Here is a 24,103-nt window from a genome sequence, read left to right as displayed (position 1 = left end):
TTGGGAATCTTGTATTGAAATGTTGCTATGGATTTATACTTACCCTTTTGGATAATTAGTAGGTTGAAAGTCAAAGACCACTTTGTACAAGATCATGTTATAGAAACAGGTGCCTGATTTCTCTTCTGCAGTTCTTAGTGTACATGCTGGTCAGATCCCATCTTTAAAGCACCTGCTGAGCTTGGGTAACTTGACTATACTGTACTGCTCTGTAAGACAGCAGCCAGTTCTATGGTATCTCCTGTAGAACATAGGAAGATCTCAGTTCCCCAACCTCTATGAATTTTGTTGTCACCGCTACAGATGGATTTTCAGCATGTTTCCAAAGCACTTATTAAAATGTATTTCTTTCTCTTTCTCTTCATTTTTTTCTCCGCTGATGTGCAATTTCTGTTTGCCCTTTCTCTTCCTTCCTTTCACGTTTTAAGCAGGCTGGACCCCTCTTAACTTCCATGATGAGATGAGATGGGATTCATTCAGGGTGGTAAGGCCAAGTCCTTTCTTTCCTTCTCTAACTCTTAACATCAGTGTTGAACATTTTCTTTCAAGTGTGCATCATAAGCAGTAATTGGGAGGTGGTGTTATTTGATGGGAATTGCAACAAGGTTTTATAAAATCCCTTTGATTTTACACTTTCCAGAGTAGAGAATGGATAGGAGCATTCATCCATGAAAGGATCTATTTTTTGTATACATAATGACTCACCATTCTCTGAAACAAAAAGCCAAGGATTTACATTATTGGAGATATAGAAAAAGGATAGGTCATCAGGCCTATTCTAGCCTCTCTTATTTAGATAAGGATGTAAATAAAGAGAAACTACTTAGCTACTAAAAATGTAAGGTTATATTACCCTTATTTCTTAAGGCTATGCAATGAAGTAGTGTTCTCGCAGGAATAACAGTCTAAAAGATGCATTCTTTGAACACAGTCTATTTGAATAAAGATAAATAATGTTTTAATATAGAACTATGTGTTTGGGAGAGGTTTCTCAAATCACAGCTTTACTCCTTTTGTCTCTTCTAATTTTTTCTTTTCTGTATCCACCCAACTTTCTCTTCTTTTGCCCTGAATTCCTTGGCAGCATAATAGAAGACTAAAATACAAAACAAAACCTGGAATCTGAGATGTAGGCTCCAGTTTCAGAGTAACCGTTAGCTGGCAATGTAACTCATTGGATTTTTATGTTTCCGTTTTTGCTTTTTGTGCTTGTTGTTGTTTGTTTTATGTGTTTTTTAAATAAACTATTTGAAGGGTTTTAATTTTTTATATGGAGAATATCACCATATTTTGTATCTTCAGAGCTCTTGGATTACTAAAGAGATTGATAATAGATTTATGTCCATCTTTCTTCTAGTGTAAGGTGTTATTTAAACCATCAGGTGGAACAAAAATGCTTTTGACTGAAATTTTATATTTGGTCTTGTATGTATAAGTGGTGAGGTCCATTATTGAAGGAGAAAATGAAAATCCCTTATCAAAGTTCCATGTTTAGTCACTGGATGTGCCTTGGGGCAGTAGTCTTACTTAGAAAAAGTACACTGTATAATTCTGTTCACAATAAATATAATAGTAGTTTATCCATCCACAATTTATACTGGGCTCTTTCTATAAGAAGAGATGGTTATTCAGCAATAAGACCACAGATGCTTTTAAGAAAGTCTAGACTTAAATGTTAGACTTGATACAGTTATCTGTGCTATCTGCTGCCCTTTTACAGCATCCAATTTGGAACAGAAATACTCTGGGTTCACTAACATTTATTGCATAGATGGAAATAATTGATGTGTTTAGTTTGCTTCAAAAAATAAAAGAAGATAATGTTTTCAAAGAATTTATTAAAGTGTAGCTTTATTATACAAATGTGTTTATATGTACACTTATAAAATCAAGCTTTTGAACTATTTTTGGGTAGTACTCTACCACTGAGTTATGCTCCAGAATATCAATCATTATAACTTCTCTTCTTCCTGAGGAAATAGGATAAATAAGTTTACCATCTATATAGACACTGGTAAATAGCACCTGGAAAATTGGATGACTTTGTTCATGGAGAAAAAGTTTTCTGGAAATGGAAAACTTTTACCCAAAATATTATATTAGAAATCATTATTTTATGGTTGGAGATGCATCTTCCACATATAAGACCTTAAATTTAATTTCTAAACACACGCACACAGACACATACACACAAGATAGATAGATAGATAGATAGATAGATAGATAGATAGACAGACAGACAGAGATAGATAAAAAGCACACTTTAGTCTGCAGGTCTTTTCAAACTGATGAATAAATCCAAACTTTTTCCTTCATTTTTTCACATCATCTCTAGAGAAACATCAGGACTCTGGACACTAATGATAATAAAATTTTAAAGCAATAGTCTGGTGTCATCTGGTAGGAGATAAGATTTGTTGTAACTAAGAGCTAAGGTGAGAAGACAAGCCATAAGGCTTGAAGTAGTCCAAAGTGTTCAAAGGCAGAAACAAGAAGTCCAGTAGAGTAAGCCACAAATAACAAGAAGTAGAAACATGAATAAAAGTAGGTTAAATGGAAAACAGTGAAAAGAATTGATGAAAGCAAAATTCAGGCTTTGAAAATGTTTGCAGTTCACAAGAATAACAGGAAACTGCAGCACAGAGAGCCTTCACACAAGCCTTTCAGTCTGTCTTTGATAGAGTGCTTTTTCCAAAGATGACACAGAAGTAGCTGCTGCTCCTCATGCACTCTGCTGTGCCATTATCAGCAGGTAGATCCTATCTTCCCCATCCACACATCCTTGCATGGATTCCGGAATTGCTTTCATCATAGTTTACAGTTGCAGTGGTACAATACCTCTTAAAGGGCCTTGCAACACCTAATTTCTCCTTGGATGCTAGCTGCCATGGAATAAGATCAGCTTTAAGACCACCATGGTAAAAGAAACTCACTCACATGAAGATACCCTGACATGTGATCACTCTATATGCTGGTAGACGTGGGGTGCCAGACATCATGAGCTGTCATGTCTGAGTGAAAACCCATCTTGGAGTGGCTTTTTTTTTTATTCTTTTTTAATTAAAATTTCCACCTGCTCCCCGTTTCCCATTTCCCTCCCCTCCTCCCAAATATTGCCCCCTCCCCCGAGTCCCCTCCCCCTATCCCCACTCCTTTTCTCCTCCCCCCACACCATTCCCTCTCCCTCTCGATACTGAAGAGCAGTCCAAATTCTCTGCCCTGCGGGAAGACGAAGGTCTTCTATCTATGTCCAGGAAGGTGAGCGTCTAAACAGGCTAAGCACCCACAAAGCCAGTTCATGTATTAGGATCGAAACCTAGTGCCATTGTCCTTGGCTTCTCATCAGCCTTCATTCTCCGCCATGCTCAGAGAGTCCAGTTTCAACCCATGCTTATTCAGTCCCAGACCAGCTGGCCTTGGTGGGCTCACAATAAATCAGTTCCACTGTCGCAGTGAGTGGGTGCATCCCTCGTGGTCCTGGTTTCCTTGCTCATGTTCTCCCTCCTTCTGCTCCTCATTTGGACCTTATGAGCTCAGACCGTTGCTCCAAATTGAGACTCTGTCTCTACCTCGATCCATCGCCAGATGAAGGTTCTAAGGTGATATGCAAGATATTCATCAGTATAGGATAGGGTCATTTCAGGTTCCCTCTCCTCAGTTGCCCAAGGTACCAGCTGAGGACATCTCCCTGGACACCTGCTAACCCCTCTAGAGTCAAGTTTCTTGCCAACCCTAAGATGGCTCTCTTAGTTAGGATATACACTTCGCTGCTCCCGTATCCTCCCTTCCTATATCCCAACCATCCCAATCCCCCGAGCTCCTCCCATCCTCCCCTTCTCATGTTTCTCATCCCATTTCCCCTTTGCCCCTTGCCACCTCACCCGCAAGTTCCCAGTTTTTGCCCTGCAATCTTGTCTACTTCCCCTCTCCAGGCGGATGACTATATGATTTTCTTTGGGTTCACTTTCTTATTTAGCTTCTCTAGGATCACAAATTATATGCTCAATGTCCTTTATTTATGGCTAGAAACCGATTATGAGTGAGTACATCCCATGTTCCTCTTTTTGGGTCTGGGATACCTCACTCAGGATAGTGTTTTCTATTTCCATCCATTTACACGCAAAATTCGAGAAGTCATTGTTTTTTACCGTTGAGTAGTACTCTAATATGTATATATTCCACACTTTCTTCATCCATTCCTCCATTGAAGGGCATCTTGGTTGTTTCCAGGTTTTGGCTACTACAAACAATGCTGCTATGAACATAGTTGAACGGATACTTTTGTCATTTGATGGGGCATCTCTTGGGTATATTCCCAATAGTGGTATTACTGGATCTTGGGGTAGGTTGATCCCAAATTTCCTGAGAAATCGCCACACTGATTTCCAAAGTGGTTGCACAAGTTTGCATTCCCACCAGCAATGAATGAGTGTGCCCCTTTCTGCACAACCTCTCCAGCAAAGGCTATCATTGCTGTTTTTGATTTTAGCCATTCTGACAGGTGTAAGATGGTATCTCAAAGTTGTTTTAATTTGCATTTCCCTTATCGCTAAGGAGGTTGAGCATGACCTTAAGTGTCTTTTGGCCATTTGAATTTCTTCTGTTGAGAATTCTCTGTTCAGATCAGTGCCCCATTTTTTTATTGGGTTCATTAGCATTTTAAAGTCTAGTTTCTTGAGTTCTTTATATATTTTGGAGATCAGACCTTTGTCTGTTGCAGGGCTGGTGAAGATCTTCTCCCAGTCAGTGGGTTGCCTTTTTGTCTTAGTGACAGTGTCCTTTGCTTTACAGAACTTTAATCAGACTCTGACTGACTCCGCATGCCACAGAGACCTTTAGTTAGGTGATCCAATTGCTTCCCAGATAGTTGACCCAAAAATTTAATCCTAAACAGTTATTATTTAAGCTAGTAATTTGAGGGATGGCTTGTTATTCTGCCAAGGCAACTAATTGTTGGGTATTTGAACAAAGAAGTAAAATATGTCATTTCTTTTATGACAATAATTTGGAGTTCTTAATAACATGAAAGTCCTTAAGAATTTTATCTCTTCTACATCATGGGTTATTTTTTAGTTTGCTAGTCATTGAAACCATTGCTTTTATTGTAGTCAGGAGCAAAAGGAATGGCATCAACCATTTTGTGATATTAAGGAATTATACAAATATTATTGTGTTAGTCTCTATGCAACACTGGAAGACCTTGAAGTTGCCTGCAGCAACGAGAAACACTGACTCCTATTGACTTAATTATACATGCTGATTCAATCAGGCTCTGCTCTGCACATTTGCAAGTTTCTTTGCTACAAATCCAAAGCACAGATTTATGTGACAGTAGATTTCCCTGCTAATCCTAGATGGTTTTTGTTTGTTTGTTTTAGATTAAGGTTCTTAGCTTAATCTAAAGATAGGAGAAAGGAGCTTTCATAAACTTACTTTCCTTGACTCTGTTTAGTGCAAACTGACTTTTAGATTTTTTTAACTTTTCAGAGAGAGAAATGTGCTAACAGGGAAGATTCTAATGATAATGAGTGAGGAAGGAAAGTACAGGTAAAAGAATACCTGATGCAGAATGGGAACAAAATCCAACCAGATCTTCTCTTTTAAGGTCGATAGTGACAGAAATTTTCCGGATCCACAAGCCAGTACAGCAGATGAATGGGTTGTCTTGGTATCTTATATCTTCTCAGAATTGGAAAATTAAGGTGGTGTTGTATGCCTGGGATCCCTTAGCATTCACAAGGCTGAGGCAGAAGGATCACAACAAAACCAAACTGTTGTACTTGGGGGAATAGAGAGAGGACTGGAGAGATGGCTCAGTGGTTAAGAGAATATAGTGTTCGTGTGGAGGACTTGAGTTCAGTTCAGGTTCTAGCTGAATCTGATACCTATGACCCCACACATTCCACCACATAGATACATACACATCACTTAAAAAATAAGTCTTAAAAATTAAAAAAATGAATAAAAAAGAAAACTTATCTAAGGCATATCTTGTAACATCTCAGGGAAGAATTTCTTTCCATCCAACATTTCAGTATCCAGACGGTATCTAGACTGCCTAGTGACAACAGTGACTCCGCCAGGGACCAAAGCGTTCTTGGCACAATTACATCCATCCATTCTTGTTCAAAGCATAGTACAGATTTGTGCTTTATTGTAAAGCTTTCTGCATAGTACAAAAACCTGGTGTCTTCAGGAAAAAGAAAAGCTCACAACAAATAGAAGCTGAACAGTGACAAAAACTTTGAAACCAATCTGCAAATATATTCTATCAAGACAGCATAGTGGGAGTGAAATGAAGGCAGTGCCGTCTGGGTCACTTGTCACTGCGGGGTGGAGACCCTGCCATAAGTCAAAATGAAACTGCTACTAAGAAATTCCAATGGCCTTCCAATAAAAGATGTTCTGTCATGTGAAATAAGGGAAGGTCAGATGGCTCCACTATAGAATGATATGCCTCACATCAGTCGGGGCTGAAAGATTCACATGTTAGCATGAATAAGACAGAGAGCTAGTATTGGGCATTCCAGGTGATGTCAGAGATTTCATTCACTCAGCCATTGTCAAAACCTCATGAAGGAAAGGCTAAGCAGTTGGAATTGCTATTAAATAATTGCACTGGAGATGACTTACAGAAACCTACGTGAATTTTGGGACAGGGTTAGTTTTCAGAAAGGAAATAGAAGTCAAATGTTCAATAGTCCGAGCAGACCTAAGCTCTGGCAGGCAAAGCTGAATCAACAAATGTGAAGAAGCAAAAGCTTCTTTCAGGAAAAGAACTGTCTGAGGTGTAGAAAGTAAACAGAAACAGGCCACAGACTGCAGGATGGAAGCTAGAAACCGCAAAGCAGATGCTGGAATTGCAAACAGGAAAAAGATACAAAGGTGGCAGTCTCTGTGGTGCTCAAGGAACCTGATAAAAAATGAACGCTGGCTGCTAGAGGGTTCCAAGTTGAAAGTTTGTCCAGTAATGTTCTGGTATTCCTATGTGACTTCTGAAAGTCTCTGTCAGAGAGTCAGAGTGCCTGGTACTGAGAATCTGTTAGGGAGCCCATGGTTGGGGCACTGATAGTACCTACTATTATTTTGCTAAATGGACATAGTATCAAACTGCCCTAACATTCATGTCTGTACCCATTGTTTCCTGTAGCTCTCAGACTTAGAGCTATCTGAGAGGTGTCTTGAATGGTGAGTTATGAAGAAACACAACTGCTCAAAATGCAGAGAATAAGTGTCAGTGGAGATCCAGGCACAAACAGGATTTTTTTTTTTTAATCACATCTCTTCTCTGAGATTCAAGGTCCATGACCAAAGAGGGGATGAGGAGATGGCTAGAGTCAGAGGTAGGGCAGTACTGGACCAAAGGAGTGTCGTCTGCACATGACAGGACAGAGGCTGTCCTGTACTCACAGCAGCTGTAGATACCCGCACAAGACCAAGTCAGTCAGCATTCTAACATGAAGTCGGATGGGTTTGTTAACCTAACTAGCTGAGATGCTATGGGCAGTTGATGGCATCTAGGAGAAGGGACTCTGGCCCTACAGTATGGAATTTATGGGTATAATCAATGGAAGTTAGAGAAATTTCATACGTTATACCTTAGCTATAAAAAAAAAGGTATCAATAGACCTGAAAAAATAAAGTATCAATAGACATGCTAACATAGAAGAGGTCAATCTCATGGGGCACTTACAGACAGAAAACTAGGACTTGACATTGATGAGACAGAGAGATGGGGTGGATCTTGGATGAACTGATGGTGAATTTGAGGTGAACATACTCAAAGTATCTTATGTGAAATTCTTAAAAAATTAACAAAAATGTATTTAAATAAGACACCTTAGAACAACTGTGTTTTAGCAAAACTGAATTAGATCTGGCTGCAATGGGGTTTTAAAGACAAACTATGCCATGAAAAGTTTGAATCTCAGAGTACTACAAGGCGAACATGTCAAACAGAATCTTTTAAATAAAAGTAAAAGGTGAAAATGTTGATAAGTAGACTTTATTCTCAGTTTTTCCTGAGAGCCGAACTGGTGTAGATGTTCAATATCCTGTATCACAAAACTGAACTGAAATAAACCGTGATGCAAATGAGATAAATTTTGAGATGGGTTGTTTACATAGTGAAAAAATGAATCAGCTTGTAGCAGATTATTTCAATACTAATAATAAATAAGTTTCAGATGTTGTTGAAAAAATGGTCGAGAACTAAGTTATTCAATTGCACCAGAGTGTTTTGATGAGTAGCCCTAAAAGTATGTGCAACAGAAAAATATCATCATACAAGAAGACGAAAAAAATCTTTTGATGCAGCCTGAGTAGCAGTAATCCCTTACCTCAAGAGGAGAGAATAAATGAAGAACATTCCGGACGACTGTCGGTTATTGTCACCTGGTCACCTGGTCATCTAACTGGGGTTCTCCAATCGGCAAAAAGACCTCTCTCTCTCTCCTTTTTTTAGTCCACAGATGTGCAGACAAAAGATGACCTGAGTGCAATGCCCAGAACCCATGTAAAAAAAAAAAAAAGCCAGATGTGCAGCAATCCCAGCACTCGGCAGGGAGATGGGAGGCTGAGATGGGGGAACTGGCTAGATGCTCAGGAGTGAGTACAGTGACAGAAATATCAAGAGATCTTCAAAAACAAGGAAGAGAGTACTGCCTCCCAAAAAGTTATCCTCTGCTCTCCATGTGTCATAGTGTGCATACATGTGTGCGTGCACACATATATTAAATAATATCTTTAAAATACATATAAATATGTTCCTCATCTTATTAATGTAGCTTTGATAATATGGTGAATATGTGTGTTTTTTTTACTTCTGTCAATCCATTTATATATATAAATATATAATGTATGTATATGTAATATATGTATATATATATCACTATTCATTAGTCACCAAAATATATTTTAGATAAAATACTGTTACTCAAAAGAAGAGGAAAGCGTGCTGTTGAAGCATCAACGATAAAAAGACAGTGCATCTTGCTTTGGTTATCTTGTTAACAATGCCTGTTAAAGAATGCCGCGCTACGCAGACTTCATAAGCGTCTTCAGCTTAACTGAGTTGTATTGAACTTTGACCCCAAAAAAGGGGGAGATGGAAATTTTAGGGTGGCACATTGAGTACTAACTCCTGTGACGCCATCAGAACAGAAATAACCCCGGCTTTAGGACAGTTTCTACTGGTAGTTCGGATCAAAGCTGCGGTGACACTGTTGCATCTTTTCTTTCTCACAGCTTGCCTGGGCACCTTCCGCGCTGGCGCCTTCAGTGCTGCGCGGCAGTCAACTAATGCTTACCCTGATCTCAGGAGCTGCGTCAATGGTAAACTACTATTTACAAACAAAATAAAACAACATGGAAGACTTGGGAAGTAAAATACACTGTGTCTATGTAAACTCATGTTTAAATTAAGTAAGCGAACCCTTGAAGGAGGCTATGCCAAAGAGTGATGTACTTTTTGAACTGCACATAGGAGCGTATTTTTTTTTTCAGTTGTAAATGCATCTGTTTTGCATAAAATGAATTTCCCCCCTAACATTTCAGTCGAGGGGTGGTCAGAGATAGTAGGCTTTAGGTTAATGTTTTCAGAAATGTAACTTCAGCATCTTTATTTTGGTTAGAGTTGTGTATGCACAGTATGGAGAAATGTTGCAGTTTACTAATTGTCAGAAGAGAGCCATGCTTGTTTTTTATCATTTGGGCATCAATGATATAAATATTGAAGTATCAAACCAGCCTTTATTCTCTGAAGTCTATCCAGGGCCCACGGTGACCACTGTATGATTGTTGTGCTCATTACCTTTCATTAAGGCACCGCATTTTCCTGAAACTCACTCTCCAGTGTTTGAAAATCATTACTTCATAGATTTTAATAGGACTTCTTCTTATTTAAGGCAGGAAGGTCCCTTTTAAAAGCTCCGACATAATCCAAGTTGGAATTGCCAAATTGTATTGTCTCACAGAGAATAATTTGCTTGGTCTGTCCTCCTCATGGAATTGTTATAAGACTCAAGTCAAGAGAAGCATTTGCCAGTCTTTGTGGTGCCTGCCATTAATTCTAATACGTGGGAGCCAGACTTTTCTGTGAGTTCGAGTGAGTTCCAAGACAGCCAGGACTCCAGAGTGAGGCCTGCCTCACTTTTTCTTCTCTTCTTTTTTTTTCCAGTTAGTGTCTTATGTAGCACTGGCTGACCTTGAACTGACTATTATGCAAAGATGACCTTGATCAACCTTTCTTCATTTTCTGAGTGCTGGGATTACAGACATGAGCCACCCTATCAGGTGTATGCCGTGCTGGGGATCAAATGCAGGGCTTTGTGAAGGCTAGATAATCAATCACTCTACCAACTGAACTACATCCCAAGGCCGTACTCTTTGAAAGAATGCATCGTAGTTTTATTGGTTCTAGGGATGCAATTGTACTTTTCCATTTCTGCTATGTTCTTTTCTTGCCTGAGGTCAAAATTAAGTGGAGGTCTGTCTCCTTCAGCCATCCCAGACCAATGTGATCCCATGCCATGCAACGAAGACGGGTTTCTGAGCTGCAAAGATGGCCAGGCAGCTTTCACGTGCATCTGTAAACCAGGATGGCAGGGAGACAAGTGTCAGTTTGGTATGTATGAAAAACCCTTGGCTTTTCTGGGTTGACCGCATGACTGATTGTCTGAAGGTGGTATTTCATTAAAAATACTTTGTTTTCCTATTGTAGATGTAAATGAATGTAAGGACCCCTTAAACATAAATGGAGGCTGCAGCCAGATTTGCGAGAACACTCCCGGAAGTTACCACTGCTCTTGCAGAAGTGGCTTTGCAATGTTTTCTAATAAAAAAGACTGCAAAGGTAAGAACCCAGACGTGGAATAAAAATACATTCACTGTTAGAGGTCATAGCTCAGGTAGAGGAATTTTCTTGAGAAACTTCTGGAAAACACTCTGGTCAGAAAGTACTTATTGTAAATGTGCCACTTTGACTTGAACTCCATTTTAGTTTAAACTACCAATAGCAAGCAAGAGTATTTTATTTTCTTCCTGTGTGTACACATGTACAATTGCATATTTTAAGAATTTGTTTAGTGATAAATAGGGGTGATTAGAGCACTTCATTGGAAAGACAGGCTTCCATGCTATGCATGTTACAAAAACATTTGTCCTGTTTTCAGAATCAGCTACCATCCTATTGTTCCATAAGATGAACAGCAGCTACACAAGGAAAATCTGCAAATGTTAATACCATCACTTTTATATTTATCTTTGCTCTTCAAAAACATCTTTCTGGTTTCCAAAATAAATCCTTCATTTGGCACCCCATTTCCGATGCCGGCTTTGAGAAAGGTGAAGAATCTCTGCTTTTCATTCTCTTCACCCACTGACTGTTGCACCCTGGTCTTAAGTATTGTTTCCTAAGGATGTAAATAATCTGTCAGGTTAGCCTTTTATATATTTGTTGCTGTATTTCCTTTGACTTTCTCCATGAATCTTTGTCTTTCAATGTTTTCCCTTATTCTCCTTGCACACACTGCTTCGTTTTACTGCATGAATTGCTATAAGATACCTATAAGTATCCCTGCTAGGTGAATGGATGGTTAAAGTCAGACTTCTGAGCCTGTGGCAAATTCTTGCCACAAAGCAGAAACCCTTTAAAAAGGATTTTATGCCTCTTCCTAAGAGGTTAAAAATTCAGTAGGTTAAGTGTGAAGTTTCCTTGTGTAAGCTTTTGCTTCTATCTTAGAAAATCCCCAGTCTGAATTCATATTTAAGGAATTTTCTGTCTGCTCGGTAGTAGTCAGCATTGTGTAGTTCAATACAATGTAATTCAAATCCCGTGGAATGAAGCAGAAATGAAAGCCATTTAGTAACAGCCTCTTCCAAACAATAGTCATATCCAATTTATGACTGTATATCTTCCTTATCTATCTATTTGAATGTTGAGTTTGGCTATTAGAGTAGGCACATTATTAGAAGAGAGTTATAGGATGTTATAATTCAGCATATATAAATAGGTAGTACCCATTCCTACTTTAACAATTAAATACTTGAATAATCTATTCTTTTTCCAATTTTGTGAATTTTTCATATCCACATTGAATTAATACATGCCTGTATGATTATAAAAATATATATATTTTTAAAAAAATATAGTTCAGTGTTGAAGTGGTTTCTTAGCATGTGGAAGCTCTGGGTGCATTTCTCAGTGCCCCCAACAACCAACAGAATGTTTCTGAAGACCAGAATGTGTGTCTTCCATTCTTTCTTTGCATAATAATTCGTCTGTGGTATACAGCAGAGCATAGAATGTACAGAAAAATATGTAGAAAGCTATTACAGTAGGACCTTGGCCTGGTGTGGATATACATGAACTCAGGTTAGCAGTTACTGACCAGATATGAAGGTCTAAATCCTCTCCGGGCATTAGAATGGAGACAGAATCACCATGCCAAAGTGCTGTGTGTAAATTCAAAGTATCTATGTATTTCCCTACAAATATGCATAAAGCCAAGTAATTTAAGAAATGTGTTTTTATTTTCTTCTAAAAGTGTGGACTTTTAAAAAGCTTTTTAATACTTTTTTCAATAAACTAAGGATTCGTATTAAGTTGTAAGGAATATTATAGATTTCAAGTATTTGTGTTTTTCCTCATTAGTAATATTTGCATAATTCTTGTATAATTTTACCCTTCAAACACTGGCATTGACTCATTTAGGATGAAGAAACATTCCCTTACCACAGGGATTAAATCCATTATTTGGGAACAAGTTATTTGAAACAAAGCAATATCTTCATCTATTCATCTCCCCAGATAAACTGCCATTTTTCAAAGTTGGAAATGCATTTGCCTTTCTCCTTGACCCACATGAAGAAAGCTGAGCAATAATTGCATCCACGTAGAACTTTATCTCACTGTTTCTGCTTGTCTGAAAGTGCCACCCACCACCTCCTTGTGACCCATCTTTTGCTTCCCTTTACACTACATAGTGCAACAAATACATCTTGAAATTTCTACAGTATTAACCTAATACTAGATGATACTGGAATCATTGAAGTTTTTGAAAAACTTTTAGACTTTAATCAGTCCCACCTTAAATGTAAATCACTCTTGATTACTGTGGGCAAGATGGGTAAAAATACTAGATATTTGTGTACTTCCAAATAAAGATATAAAGCAAATGAGTTTGCACTTGTTGAATAATTGCAATGAGGAGTTGAGTGAATCTACATTTACAACCAGTTTCAGAAATATAAATTTAGAAACACATTTAAAGAATGTTAAGAACATAGCTGGCCTCTTCTTTCACGTGTTTTTAGACTTCTCCCCAGTAGATAAGAAAATGACTAAATCCTTTTCTTTTTCTTACATACTTGAAAAGGAACGTTAGTGCACTTTCCCATGAATTCCTATAAAAATCATTTCTAGGGAACTAAAGCACGGTGATAGATTTACTATTTTGCTGTTTCACGTGTTTCTTTACTGTTGGGACAATTTTACCGTATTGATTTTATTTGTAGATCTGGATGAGTGTTCTCTGAAGCCGAGTGTCTGCGGCACAGCTGTGTGCAAGAACATCCCAGGAGACTTTGAATGTGAATGTCCTGAGGGCTACAGATATGATCCCTCATCAAAGTCTTGTAAAGGTAAAATGATGATAGCATCCCTGCTTATGGTAGGGAGGGTGGGTTGGAACCCTGGGTTATTATTAGAAAAAGCATCTCTTTTGCTAATCTCTGATGTAGTTTGGTTGATTTGATGATTGTTGGCTTTCTTATGGAATAGAAGTATCAAGTAAGACCCATGATCTTTGGGTTTATTTATTATTCATGCCATTTAACCCATTAAATGTCATAAAAACTAGAGACTCCCTTTGCTATTATGGCAAAATTAACACATTTTAATAGCCTGTAGGTAACATTGAAGCTTTTTAATTTGAAAGGAAAAATTTATATAGACAAAGAAAAATGACACATGTTTTAATTGTGGGACTGAAACCATGAGCCTGTCTATCAACCTTAGGTTTCATTCCAAATATTTATTTCAGTAACTTTCTGTGCATGTATGTGACTTTAAAATAGGAATTTGGTATTGGAGAGATGGCTCCGTAGTTAGGAGCACTTTGCAGCTCTTGCAGAGGATCTGGATTCAGTACCCAGAGGCCATCTCATTTGGCTCACAACCACCTGTCACTCCAGTTCTAGGGGATCTGACACCCTCTTCTGGCCTCCTCTGACACCTGCACATACATGGTGCACATATATGCATGCAGGCACACATGCATACAAAATAAAGTCAAGAATAAAAAGAAAACAAGGTCTCTGGAGCTCTAGAAAACTGAGGGTTACTAATTTATGGTGCCAAGATTCCTTAAGGATGCATGGTGTCAGCTTCGATGCCTTGGCTAGCTTAAATGCAATATGTCTGTTTTGTCTTAGATTTCAGATTATCATATATTAATTATCTCATATATTCCTTTAAATATTTCAAAATTTCCTGCTTAATTAGCATCATGCCAAAAACTAATAACATCAACAATGGACCATGCTGTGTACTTTAAAAACTCAGAGATATAGCTCTGCAGCCTTCACATCCCAGTTGTCTGTTTTCAAAGCTTTGTCATGACCCCAAAGAGAAACTGCTAAGCAGATAACAGCAGTTCTCTCTTAATGGTTTCCTTAGTACAGATAATCTTTGCTATTATAATAAACCATTCTGTCTTGGAATTTATATAAGTGGATGGTCATTTTCTAATAGACTTTTTTTTCCTAATTATTTCTAATATGCTGCTGAAATGTTTGACGTCGCCCTATCCCCACAATCACCTATTTCTACTTTCCATTATCCATATTGCTATTATTAGGAAACATAAATTCTCAGATTCATTGAAACAGAGACAAGCAGAGTTTTTTTTTATTAAAACAGAGGCTTCCTAAGTTCAAGGAACAGAGAAGTCAGGGCCTTATTGTAGTAACAGAACTTCCATTGGTCAGGCCTTTGTTTTGTTAACTCCAAGGCTGAATCTCATAGACCACAGGGAAGTTACGTTTTAGAAAGATTCATGGCTCGGTTTCTAAGGGAATGCAAACTAGCAGAGTTTCTGCGGGGCAGCAGCTGCCTCAGAAATGGGGTACCATTGAGCTGCTCATTTGTGGGCTTAGTGTACCACTCATGGCAGAAACTGTTGAGAAATAGGAGGTGAGTTGTCTGTCCAGCCCCCTGCCTCCAGTATCTCTCTAGATATCTGTCTAGTCCAGGGGTCTGGACTAGTGTTTTGGTCACATCCTCTGAGGTAGCTTCTAGGTAGCTGGGTAAAGGAAGAGGCAAGATAACAACAACAAAACAGATGGAAACTAAAGTTCCCAAACACACTGGCCTTTGTGGCCTCCAGCAATGACAAAACCTTCCAACCTCTGGCCAATGATAAGATTGAAAGTCCTTGTTCCAACACTGCGTGACCAGCCTGTGTTATCATTATCTGCTCTCATCATTTTTAGCCATTTTCTTCATGCAGATTGCAGTTTCATCTGCGAAAGGACAGATTTTTAAATGTTTTATATATGAGTCCATATATATCTTATTTTAATCCTATATCATACAATTTTAATGAATTTGAAGTATTGCTAACTCTGGAAATGTATTCTAAAGTATTTAAAAGAGCATATATTACATGGTTGTATTAATAAGAACTTCATGAATTTATAATAGGGTGTATTCAATGAGATGTCAAGGACTTTCTGTAGCCCTGAAACAATCTTTAGCTTAGGTATGCTCATATAATGTGGAGAGTTAGGTGCAGATCAGTTAAAAGACTTCACATTATTGAATAGCACAATAAGGTTTGAAAAAAAGAACATTAATATATGTCATTAAATTTATAACCTATAAATTCTTAATATGACCCATCATAATCAGCACAGATATTCACTATTCAGTATTAATTATGGACATACTCTATAGTGGGAAAAAATAATGAGTCAAATGGGCACTCTATTTACTCAGAAATTTCAACTGGGGACACATGATAAAATCAACACAGATACTAACATGTGTTGTGATATTCATTATGAATTGGTAAAAGAGTAAAATACAGGGACTCTAAAATGTAAACCAAAAGACATTAATGTGTTGGGAGATGAAGGACTTCTTTGACAGAAGTAGAGGTAGCTATCTTGTTGAAAACATCTCAGTGATGAAGAGACATGAGCATGGGAAAGGTTGACTAAGGAAGCCCAATCGCCAGGGAGGAGGAAATAAGCATGCGAGGTCACTTTGATCTGATGGAAGGACACTGAAAGTGGAGGACAATAGTGAAGGTCACGAGCAGGAGCAGATAGCAAATGAATGGGTAGACAATGCTGCCTAGATAGGTGTGGTAGATGATTGTGTGGACCTGAATCACTACAAAGAAGCTGAAGCTACAAAGGCAGATAGAATGGTTAAAACTGCAGACTATGAAGGGTTCTAATTGTTGCAGGCCCAGGGCCTAATGACAATTTATCTCAGGCTATCTTAGTCCTCTGAGTAGCCACTTCTTGCCCACCTCTGCAGCAAACTATAAAACTAAGCATCCTGTCACTAACAAACAAAGACTCTTTGGAATTTATGAACTTAACAAAGCCCTAATTTTCAACACCTTTAATATCAGCACTAGGAAGGGAGAGGTAGGTGAATCTCTGGAGTTCGAGGTTAGCCTGGTCTACAGAGTGAGTTCCAGGACAGCCAGAGCTAAACAGAGAAACACTGTCTTCAAAACAAAACAAAACAAAACAAAACAAAACAAAACAAAACAAAACAATAAAAGGTTTGTGCTGGAGAGAGAGTTCAGTGATTAAGAGCACTGGCTGCTCTTCCAGAGGTACTAAGTTCAATTCCCAGCAACCACACAGTGGGTCACAACCATTTATAATGGGGTCTGTTGTACTCTTCTATCACACAGGCATACATGCAATTAGAGCACTCATATATATAAATAAATACATATTTTAAAAAAAGCTGAGTTATCAGGTACCATTTGATGGCTGTAACTGAGATTTCTCTACTTTGCTTTATCTACTTAATGCTTTCACCAGTGTATTTAACAAGTACCTTGTTTCATGAATTTGTCATATAAAAATTTTATATAACTGCTTCCATGTTGGAAACTGGAATTCATGGTAACATAAATCTATGTTCCTGAGACGGTATTACTTCTATTCAGTTTCAGAATAAACTATCTTTGAATACAGAAAAGAGAATATGGCCAGTATTAATTATTGCACTATTATAAAAAGTCAACTTTTTGGTGTTGTCATTTATCCACTGCATGAACTTTCAGTCAGTTAAAGTCAGCTGTCCCCTCCCTTCCAGTCTCTCTTCCTCCTTGTCTTCATCTTTGTCCTCCTTCCCCTCTAATTTCTTCCCTTCTCCCCTTTTCCCTTATTTTCAAATCAAAGAATTTGATTTGAATTTTCAGATCAAAGAATTTGAATGGGATTTTTATAATCAGAAATGACAGTAGAGACCCTAAATATTTTTCTTCTTTAAGTTGGAAATAATAAAATTAGCATAATTACTATGCTATTATTAATTATTGAAAATTATAAAAATTGGTTGGAACATATACATAAAAATTACCATTAGAACTCCTAAATTTCTAGGTCAAGTGTTTAGCTATGTTGTCATAGCATTTTCTGACTCCTGTGCCTATTGGACTGGACATTGAGAAGCTATGAAGGGTTCTTCTGTTTTCACCTCAGATGTGGATGAATGCTCTGAGAACATGTGTGCTCAACTGTGTGTCAACTACCCTGGTGGCTACTCTTGTTACTGTGATGGGAAGAAAGGATTCAGACTTGCCCAGGATCAGAAGAGCTGTGAGGTAAACCTTTTAAATTCAAACTTCTTACCAAGCTGGACTGGTGTAACACGCCTTTAATCCCGGCACCTGGGAAGCAGAGGCAGGAGGATCTCTGAGGCTAGCCTGGTCTACAGAGTGAGTTCCAGAACAGCCAGAGCTACACAGAGAAATGAAAAGAGAGCAAAAACTAAATGAACAAACAAAAAGCTTACCTCTTTTCTTAAATGAGATAGCCATGTACCCCCGGGTGCTTCAGTAAAGTGTTAATATTCACTGAAAAAATTAAGTTGAAACAGAACACAATGTGGAAATAGGTGAGTTTACTGTAGCATAGGGAAGCATACTCTTAAAGGCTGATAATTGTCAGTGGCCAGAGAAAATTCTGCAAGTGGCTCTCAAGGAATAAGAGTGAAGAACATTCTCACCAGGTGAGAGTGGACATAATCTACTGTTATTCCCATATGCATTTAGTCATCGCCTTCTTCTTCTTCTTCTTCTTCTTCTTCTTCTTCTTCTTCTTCTTCTTCTTCTTCTTCTTCTTCTTCTTCTTCTTCTTCTTCTTCTTCTTCTTCTTCTTCTTCTTCTTCTTCTTCTCCTTCTCCTTCTCCTTCTCCTTCTCCTTCTCCTTCTCCTTCTCCTTCTCCTTCTCCTTCTCCTTCTCCTTCTCTCCTTCTCCTTCTCCTTCTTTCTCCTTCTCCTTCTTTCTCTTTCTCCTTCTTCTTTTTCTTCTTCTAACAGCTCCAGAACAGACAGCTTTCCTGAGTGCCATTTTCCTGCTCAGATAATTCTCACTTGACAGCGCAATGGTTATGCCTTTGTTCTTTATCAGAAAACTTCCAACAAGGGTGTTATCCATTAAGAAGTGTTGGGATCCTGGAACCAGGTTTAGATAGCTATCAAGTAATGACCCCTCTGCAATTCCTTGTGGCCTGTCTCCTCCCAGTCTCAGACAGAGAACTCAGATCTCATTTCTCTAACCAGTAATTAAAGCCTGACAGTTCTAGTCTTTGGTTTTACAAAGGGTTGGTTGATTATGGAGAAGGCATCTATCTCCAATGTCCTCTAATACCACTAAAAGAATATTACATAGAAATTTTAGTGACATAATTTTCTGAAGTCCTGTATTACATTCTGACAAGATTGGCCACTTCCTGTTTGTGCTTATAAGTGTTCATAAATTTCCCTGTGGAAACAAATTTGTCACAAGAAGATTTAGTAACTTTAAATGTATCATAATTCAGAGACGAATTATGTTCATCAGTTTGTCTCAAACATGCTTGTCAACGCTCAAACTTAATACATGGTTGACCCAAGAAATCAATCTGTAGGATGGTTTTAATTTTTCCTTTATTGAATAAATAAGTCAACATTTGTCCTTCCCACCTCCCTCCTTTTTCCCCCTTAAGGCGTACATCCTAGTGATACTTTCTGTTCTTGCATTTTAAAACATGTAAAGGTGAAATTATATATGATTATGTGGCAGACTTTTTACAATACCCAAATAATGATTTCACTGTGTACAACTATACTTATATGTATAAACTGCATGTGCAAACACACACACACACATGTGCATGTACATGCACACGACCAAGATGGATCAGTATATGCTTAAAAAAAAAACAATAAAAGTCACATTACCCACATGAAGAAAGATCGGGAGGTTAGTGGGTATAGATAATAATTCTAGGGCTCCTCAACTGAAAGGTCATGTAGTAGAATTTCTTATTTTATAGTTTAATCCCTTGTTATTGCAGTAGTAATTGTACTATAGTAATACTACTATCAACCTTGTATTGTTTATGAAGTTTTTTGGAGCTCTATTTAATAACTGCAGAATCCATATCAAAATGACGTTCACTGTACCCAAAAATCTCATCTCCAGATAACTTTTTATTTTAATGTTGCTGTTCAGCTTTAAGGAACAAATACTCGATAAAAGATCACATGACTTTGAATCATTTTTATGTAAGTTTCTTAGAGAATGAGATGCTAATTTAGGTTTATTCCCTGCTGAGATGTCAGTGTTCTCTTGAGTATCTAATTAGCACATTTTTGCTTATAATATTTTTTCTTAATAACTAAATGAATAATTTCAGACATAATTAACGCAAGACATTATATAGTTTATTGACAACATATTATTTGGAACTTGAAGTAAAAGTTTGTACTTAACATGAAGTATGTGAAAGAAATAATAAAGATAATCTATAGCCATGCTCACATACTTTTGGAGGCTTTATGAATGGGTTTTGCAAGGAAATGGAAGATATTCATTATTGTTTGCAAAGACATTATGATGTGAGGTTGTTTCAGAGGGGATTTTGGGAACTGAAGAGAGAAGAGAAACTTCAGACAATAATCCATGCATTTTGTTTTCCTCCAGGGCATTCCAGTGTGCCTTCCTTTGAACCTTGATAAAAATTATGAATTATTATACTTGGCTGAGCAGTTTGCAGGAGTTGTCTTATATCTGAAATTTCGTTTGCCAGAAGTCACCAGGTGAGGAACCAATGTAAGTGGGAATTCCTGCAGATTAAACAGACGAGGAGAAAAAAGAAGGCAGCTGTAGGTTTGTTATCAATCGGATAACTTATGTATGTTACCATTTTTGGTGAAGTTCACACATGTAATTTTTATACTAGAGCCTTTTCAAATTCACCACGGCTGACTTTCCCAATGCAAGATTTCTTTTCCCTATCATTTTCCATTTCCCAGTGGTTACATACTTATCAAGAAGCTGGCAAAGTAGATCTAAACTATTTACGAAAATTTAACCATTTTTTTACACACTATAAAATCCAAGTGAAATTGTCAGTGTATCTATGGAGTGTAATTACATTGAAAACTAATTGGGAAAATAGAAAGATGGCTTAAGTAGTGTTCTAAAGAAACGGTTACTTAGTTTGGTAACTTGAATACCTCAGCTTTTACCCCTGTAGTTAGACTGACTTTAGGGAAAGTGTTTCTGTTTGTGCTTCTCATTCATGATTCTCACATGTTCAATTTTCTCATTACATACATGCTGCAACTAGAATCAGTAAATCATAATTTCGATGTAATAAAGAAAAGGGAAGCCGGGTGGTGGTGGCGCACGCCTTTAATCCCAGCACTCGGGAAGCAGAGGCAGGCGGATCTCTGTGAGTTCGAGACCAGCTTGGTCTACAAGAGCTAGTTCCAGGACAGGCTCCAAAACCACAGAGAAATCTTGTCTCGAAAAACCAAAAAAAAAAAAAAAAAAAAAAAAAGGGAAAATTATTTGAAGTTAAGTTAAGTTTAGGGCTAACTTTTAAAATCGATTAATGAAATAAGGATGCATGTTTAGAATTTAATTAAACATAGGTCATTCACTAATCAATTCAACTGAATGTGTAGAAGTCTTATCATGAAAGTGCCCAGAAAGTTATTCTAAGATTCACTAAAGTGAGTATGTTTCATGGACATCCCATTTCTCTCAATATCTGGTTTCGCCATAAACATCTCTGAACAAATACTGTTTCCATCTGATGAGACTTAAGCCGTTCTTTGCTATAACAACAGTGAGGATGAGGGAGAAAAGTGTTGCCATATATCTTTATTTACTTTCACATTATTTATTTCTTTGTGTCAACTCATTCTAAAGCTGGATCAGATTTAGCAAACCAATTTTCCCAGTATTCCTTAGTTTCCACATTGATTTATTTACTTTACACTTGCAGAACTGTAGTATCTTTTAAACATTGCATATTAAATGCACAGCTTGATGAATATTTATAAAGTAATTTCCTTAAAGCAAACCTCTTCACCTCTGTTTCCCATAACCACCCGCTTCTCTTGCCCTACCAAATGTTGACAAATTCTGTCTCTTTTCAACTCTACGGTACTTTTGAAACATAATTAATTGGTCCCCAATGTAATGAGTCAGGATGTGATGATGTATTCCAGAAAGAACATATGCAGAACATGACTCTTTGAAATACCGTTTAGTATTATTTTACAAAGAGAAGGAAATTATCTCCATAATAGGATCAACTCCTGGAAGATCGTGACCAAACACAGATTTAGTTTTTGGCAAGACAGTTTATTCTTCACATCAGACAAATGCTCAGACAATTGTGAAGAAGGACTTAAGTCCTTGTGCCAAGGGAAATGGTTCTCTTTCTTTCTCTCTCTCTCTCCCTCCCTCCCTCCCTCCCTCCCTCCCTCCCTCCCTCCCTCCCTCCTCTCTTTCTTTCTTTCTTTCTTTCTTTCTTTCTTTCTTTCTTTCTTTCTTTCTTTCTTTCTTTCTTTCTTTCTTTCTTTCTTTCTTTCTTGATATGAACAGGTCTGTGCATTCCCATTACAGAGTTGTCCTTTCAACACAGTTGGCTCCACGTTTTATCTCTCTCAAATACTTACTTGGAAATTCAAAATACGGGAATATTTATCCTACTTCTTTTTCTTTGTTTCCTTTGGGGAAGGTCTGTGCCCATCACAATGCTGCCTTTGTGACTGTTTTTTAGTGATGCGACAGATATATGGTATTCTTTGTTGACTTCTTAGCAACAATTCGAAGTTTGGACTCTTTAACTCAGAGTCTTTTGCTTAGTTTACGTGATAAATACTTATACAACTGTTTTTCCTTTTTACTGTTTGTTTTAAAAACAGTTTTATTAGTTGATGCTTTCGGCATCTTCATGCTGGTTTCCACTAACACATTCTAAGGGTAGGCACTCAGTCAACGCCCCACACCCATCAGATTTTCCTTCCTGTACTAGCTATACTGTACATATACCCAGAATCTTGATAACAATAAGCATTATCAGAGTGCGCACTTCCCCGATGACTAGCTTGATGATGTTTGTTAAGCTTAATTCTCATGCATCCTACTTCATGATTTATGCAATTACAGTATCAGGAAAGCGTTTATCTTTTTCTTTCTTCCTTTCTTTCTTTTCATTCCCCCCTCCTTTAATTCCTTCCTTTCTTTTCTGTGAAACATTTCAATACACTTTGGTTAAGCTCTTACTCAGCTCCTTTAGCTTCATTTTGGCACTACTGTGTGTTATCCCTCTCTTCCTGATGAATTCAGGACATTTTTGTCTATGGAGAACTTAAGCTACACAGTAGCATAGTTTTGTTTTATTTTTCGAGACAGGGTTTCTCTGTGTAGCCTTAGCTGTTCTTGGCTGTCCTGGAACTTGCTTTGTAGAACAGAGTGGCCTCAAACTCTCAGAGATCCACTTGGCTGTCTCCCAAGTGCTGGGATTAAAGGCGTGTGTCAACACTGCTTGACAGTAGCTTAGTTCTTATATGGACTAAAAGCACATACCCCTCCAATCATGTCCCACATGAACTTGATGTGAAGTGCTCAGGGCATATGCCTTTGTTTCCAAAATTTTTGGTCAGCCCCTGATGCTCACCATCCTGTCCTGAATTAATACTGATTCTTTTTAGAGATTTCATAAAAGTTTACTTACATATTTATTCATCTGAAACCCATCTTATGGAGAGCTGTGAGTGATCATTTCCTGGCATTTGTGAAATGATAGGGAGCTTATGCCTTTTGCTAGATAAACCAAGTATGTCATTGTGACATCGTCTACTAATCACTCATGGATTCAGTAAACACGTGCACACACACACTCACACACACACACACATGCACACATTCCTTATTCTTATATTTATAGTATATAAAAGGTCCCAGGGAACCTAATATCTGTGTACATGCATTAATTCTAGTATCTAAAAGATGCCTTCAAAACACTACCATAAATGAAAAACATTGAGAAAAAAGACTTCAAGAATAATCAAGAAATTATGATAACCAGGTTTTGAAACATACATGGAACCAGAGACAATCCATGACCATTTAATGCTGCTCTTTTAAATCCTTTTTAAAAGTCTCCTTCTTAAATCCCTGGGAAAGTTTTCTCCTTCAGTGTAATAGTGTTTGTCAGTATGCGGTGTGTGTATGTTGGTGGACACATTGAAACATCCAAATTCCTCACAAGAAAAGTGACTCTTTGTTTAGATTTTCAGCTGAATTTGATTTTCGGACATATGATTCAGAGGGCATCATACTGTATGCAGAGTCTCTCGATCACTCAAATTGGCTCCTGATCGCACTTCGTGATGGAAAGATTGAAGTTCAGTTTAAGAATGAGTTTTCAACCCAAATCACAACTGGAGGCATTGTTATCAACGATGGTTTATGGAATGCGGTATGTTTGGGATTTCAAAGTTTTTTCTTTGATGCACTTTTTGTCAAATTATAACCTGATTGTCAAACCAAATTATGTTGGATC

At 37.7% G+C, this 24,103-nt stretch overlaps 1 protein-coding gene across 1 annotated transcript in view; it reads left to right on the top strand.

Annotated features, from left to right (window-relative positions):
• Pros1 (protein S) overlaps positions 1–24,103 on the top strand; it is a 71,036-nt gene that overhangs the window by 27,764 nt on the left and 19,169 nt on the right. Inside the window, exons 4-10 of the mRNA XM_057764575.1 lie at positions 9,247–9,333; positions 10,502–10,624; positions 10,721–10,852; positions 13,516–13,641; positions 17,734–17,855; positions 20,221–20,336; positions 23,830–24,019. Of these exons, the coding sequence (XP_057620558.1) occupies positions 9,247–9,333; positions 10,502–10,624; positions 10,721–10,852; positions 13,516–13,641; positions 17,734–17,855; positions 20,221–20,336; positions 23,830–24,019 (896 nt within the window). The remainder of the gene's footprint in view (positions 1–9,246; positions 9,334–10,501; positions 10,625–10,720; positions 10,853–13,515; positions 13,642–17,733; positions 17,856–20,220; positions 20,337–23,829; positions 24,020–24,103) is intronic.

Source organism: Chionomys nivalis, chromosome 3, assembly GCF_950005125.1.
Source record: "Chionomys nivalis chromosome 3, mChiNiv1.1, whole genome shotgun sequence".
In the NCBI taxonomy this organism is placed as follows: domain Eukaryota; kingdom Metazoa; phylum Chordata; class Mammalia; order Rodentia; family Cricetidae; genus Chionomys; species Chionomys nivalis.
Note: the sequence above shows the minus strand (reverse complement) of the source record. Positions and strands in the feature narration are given on the sequence as shown.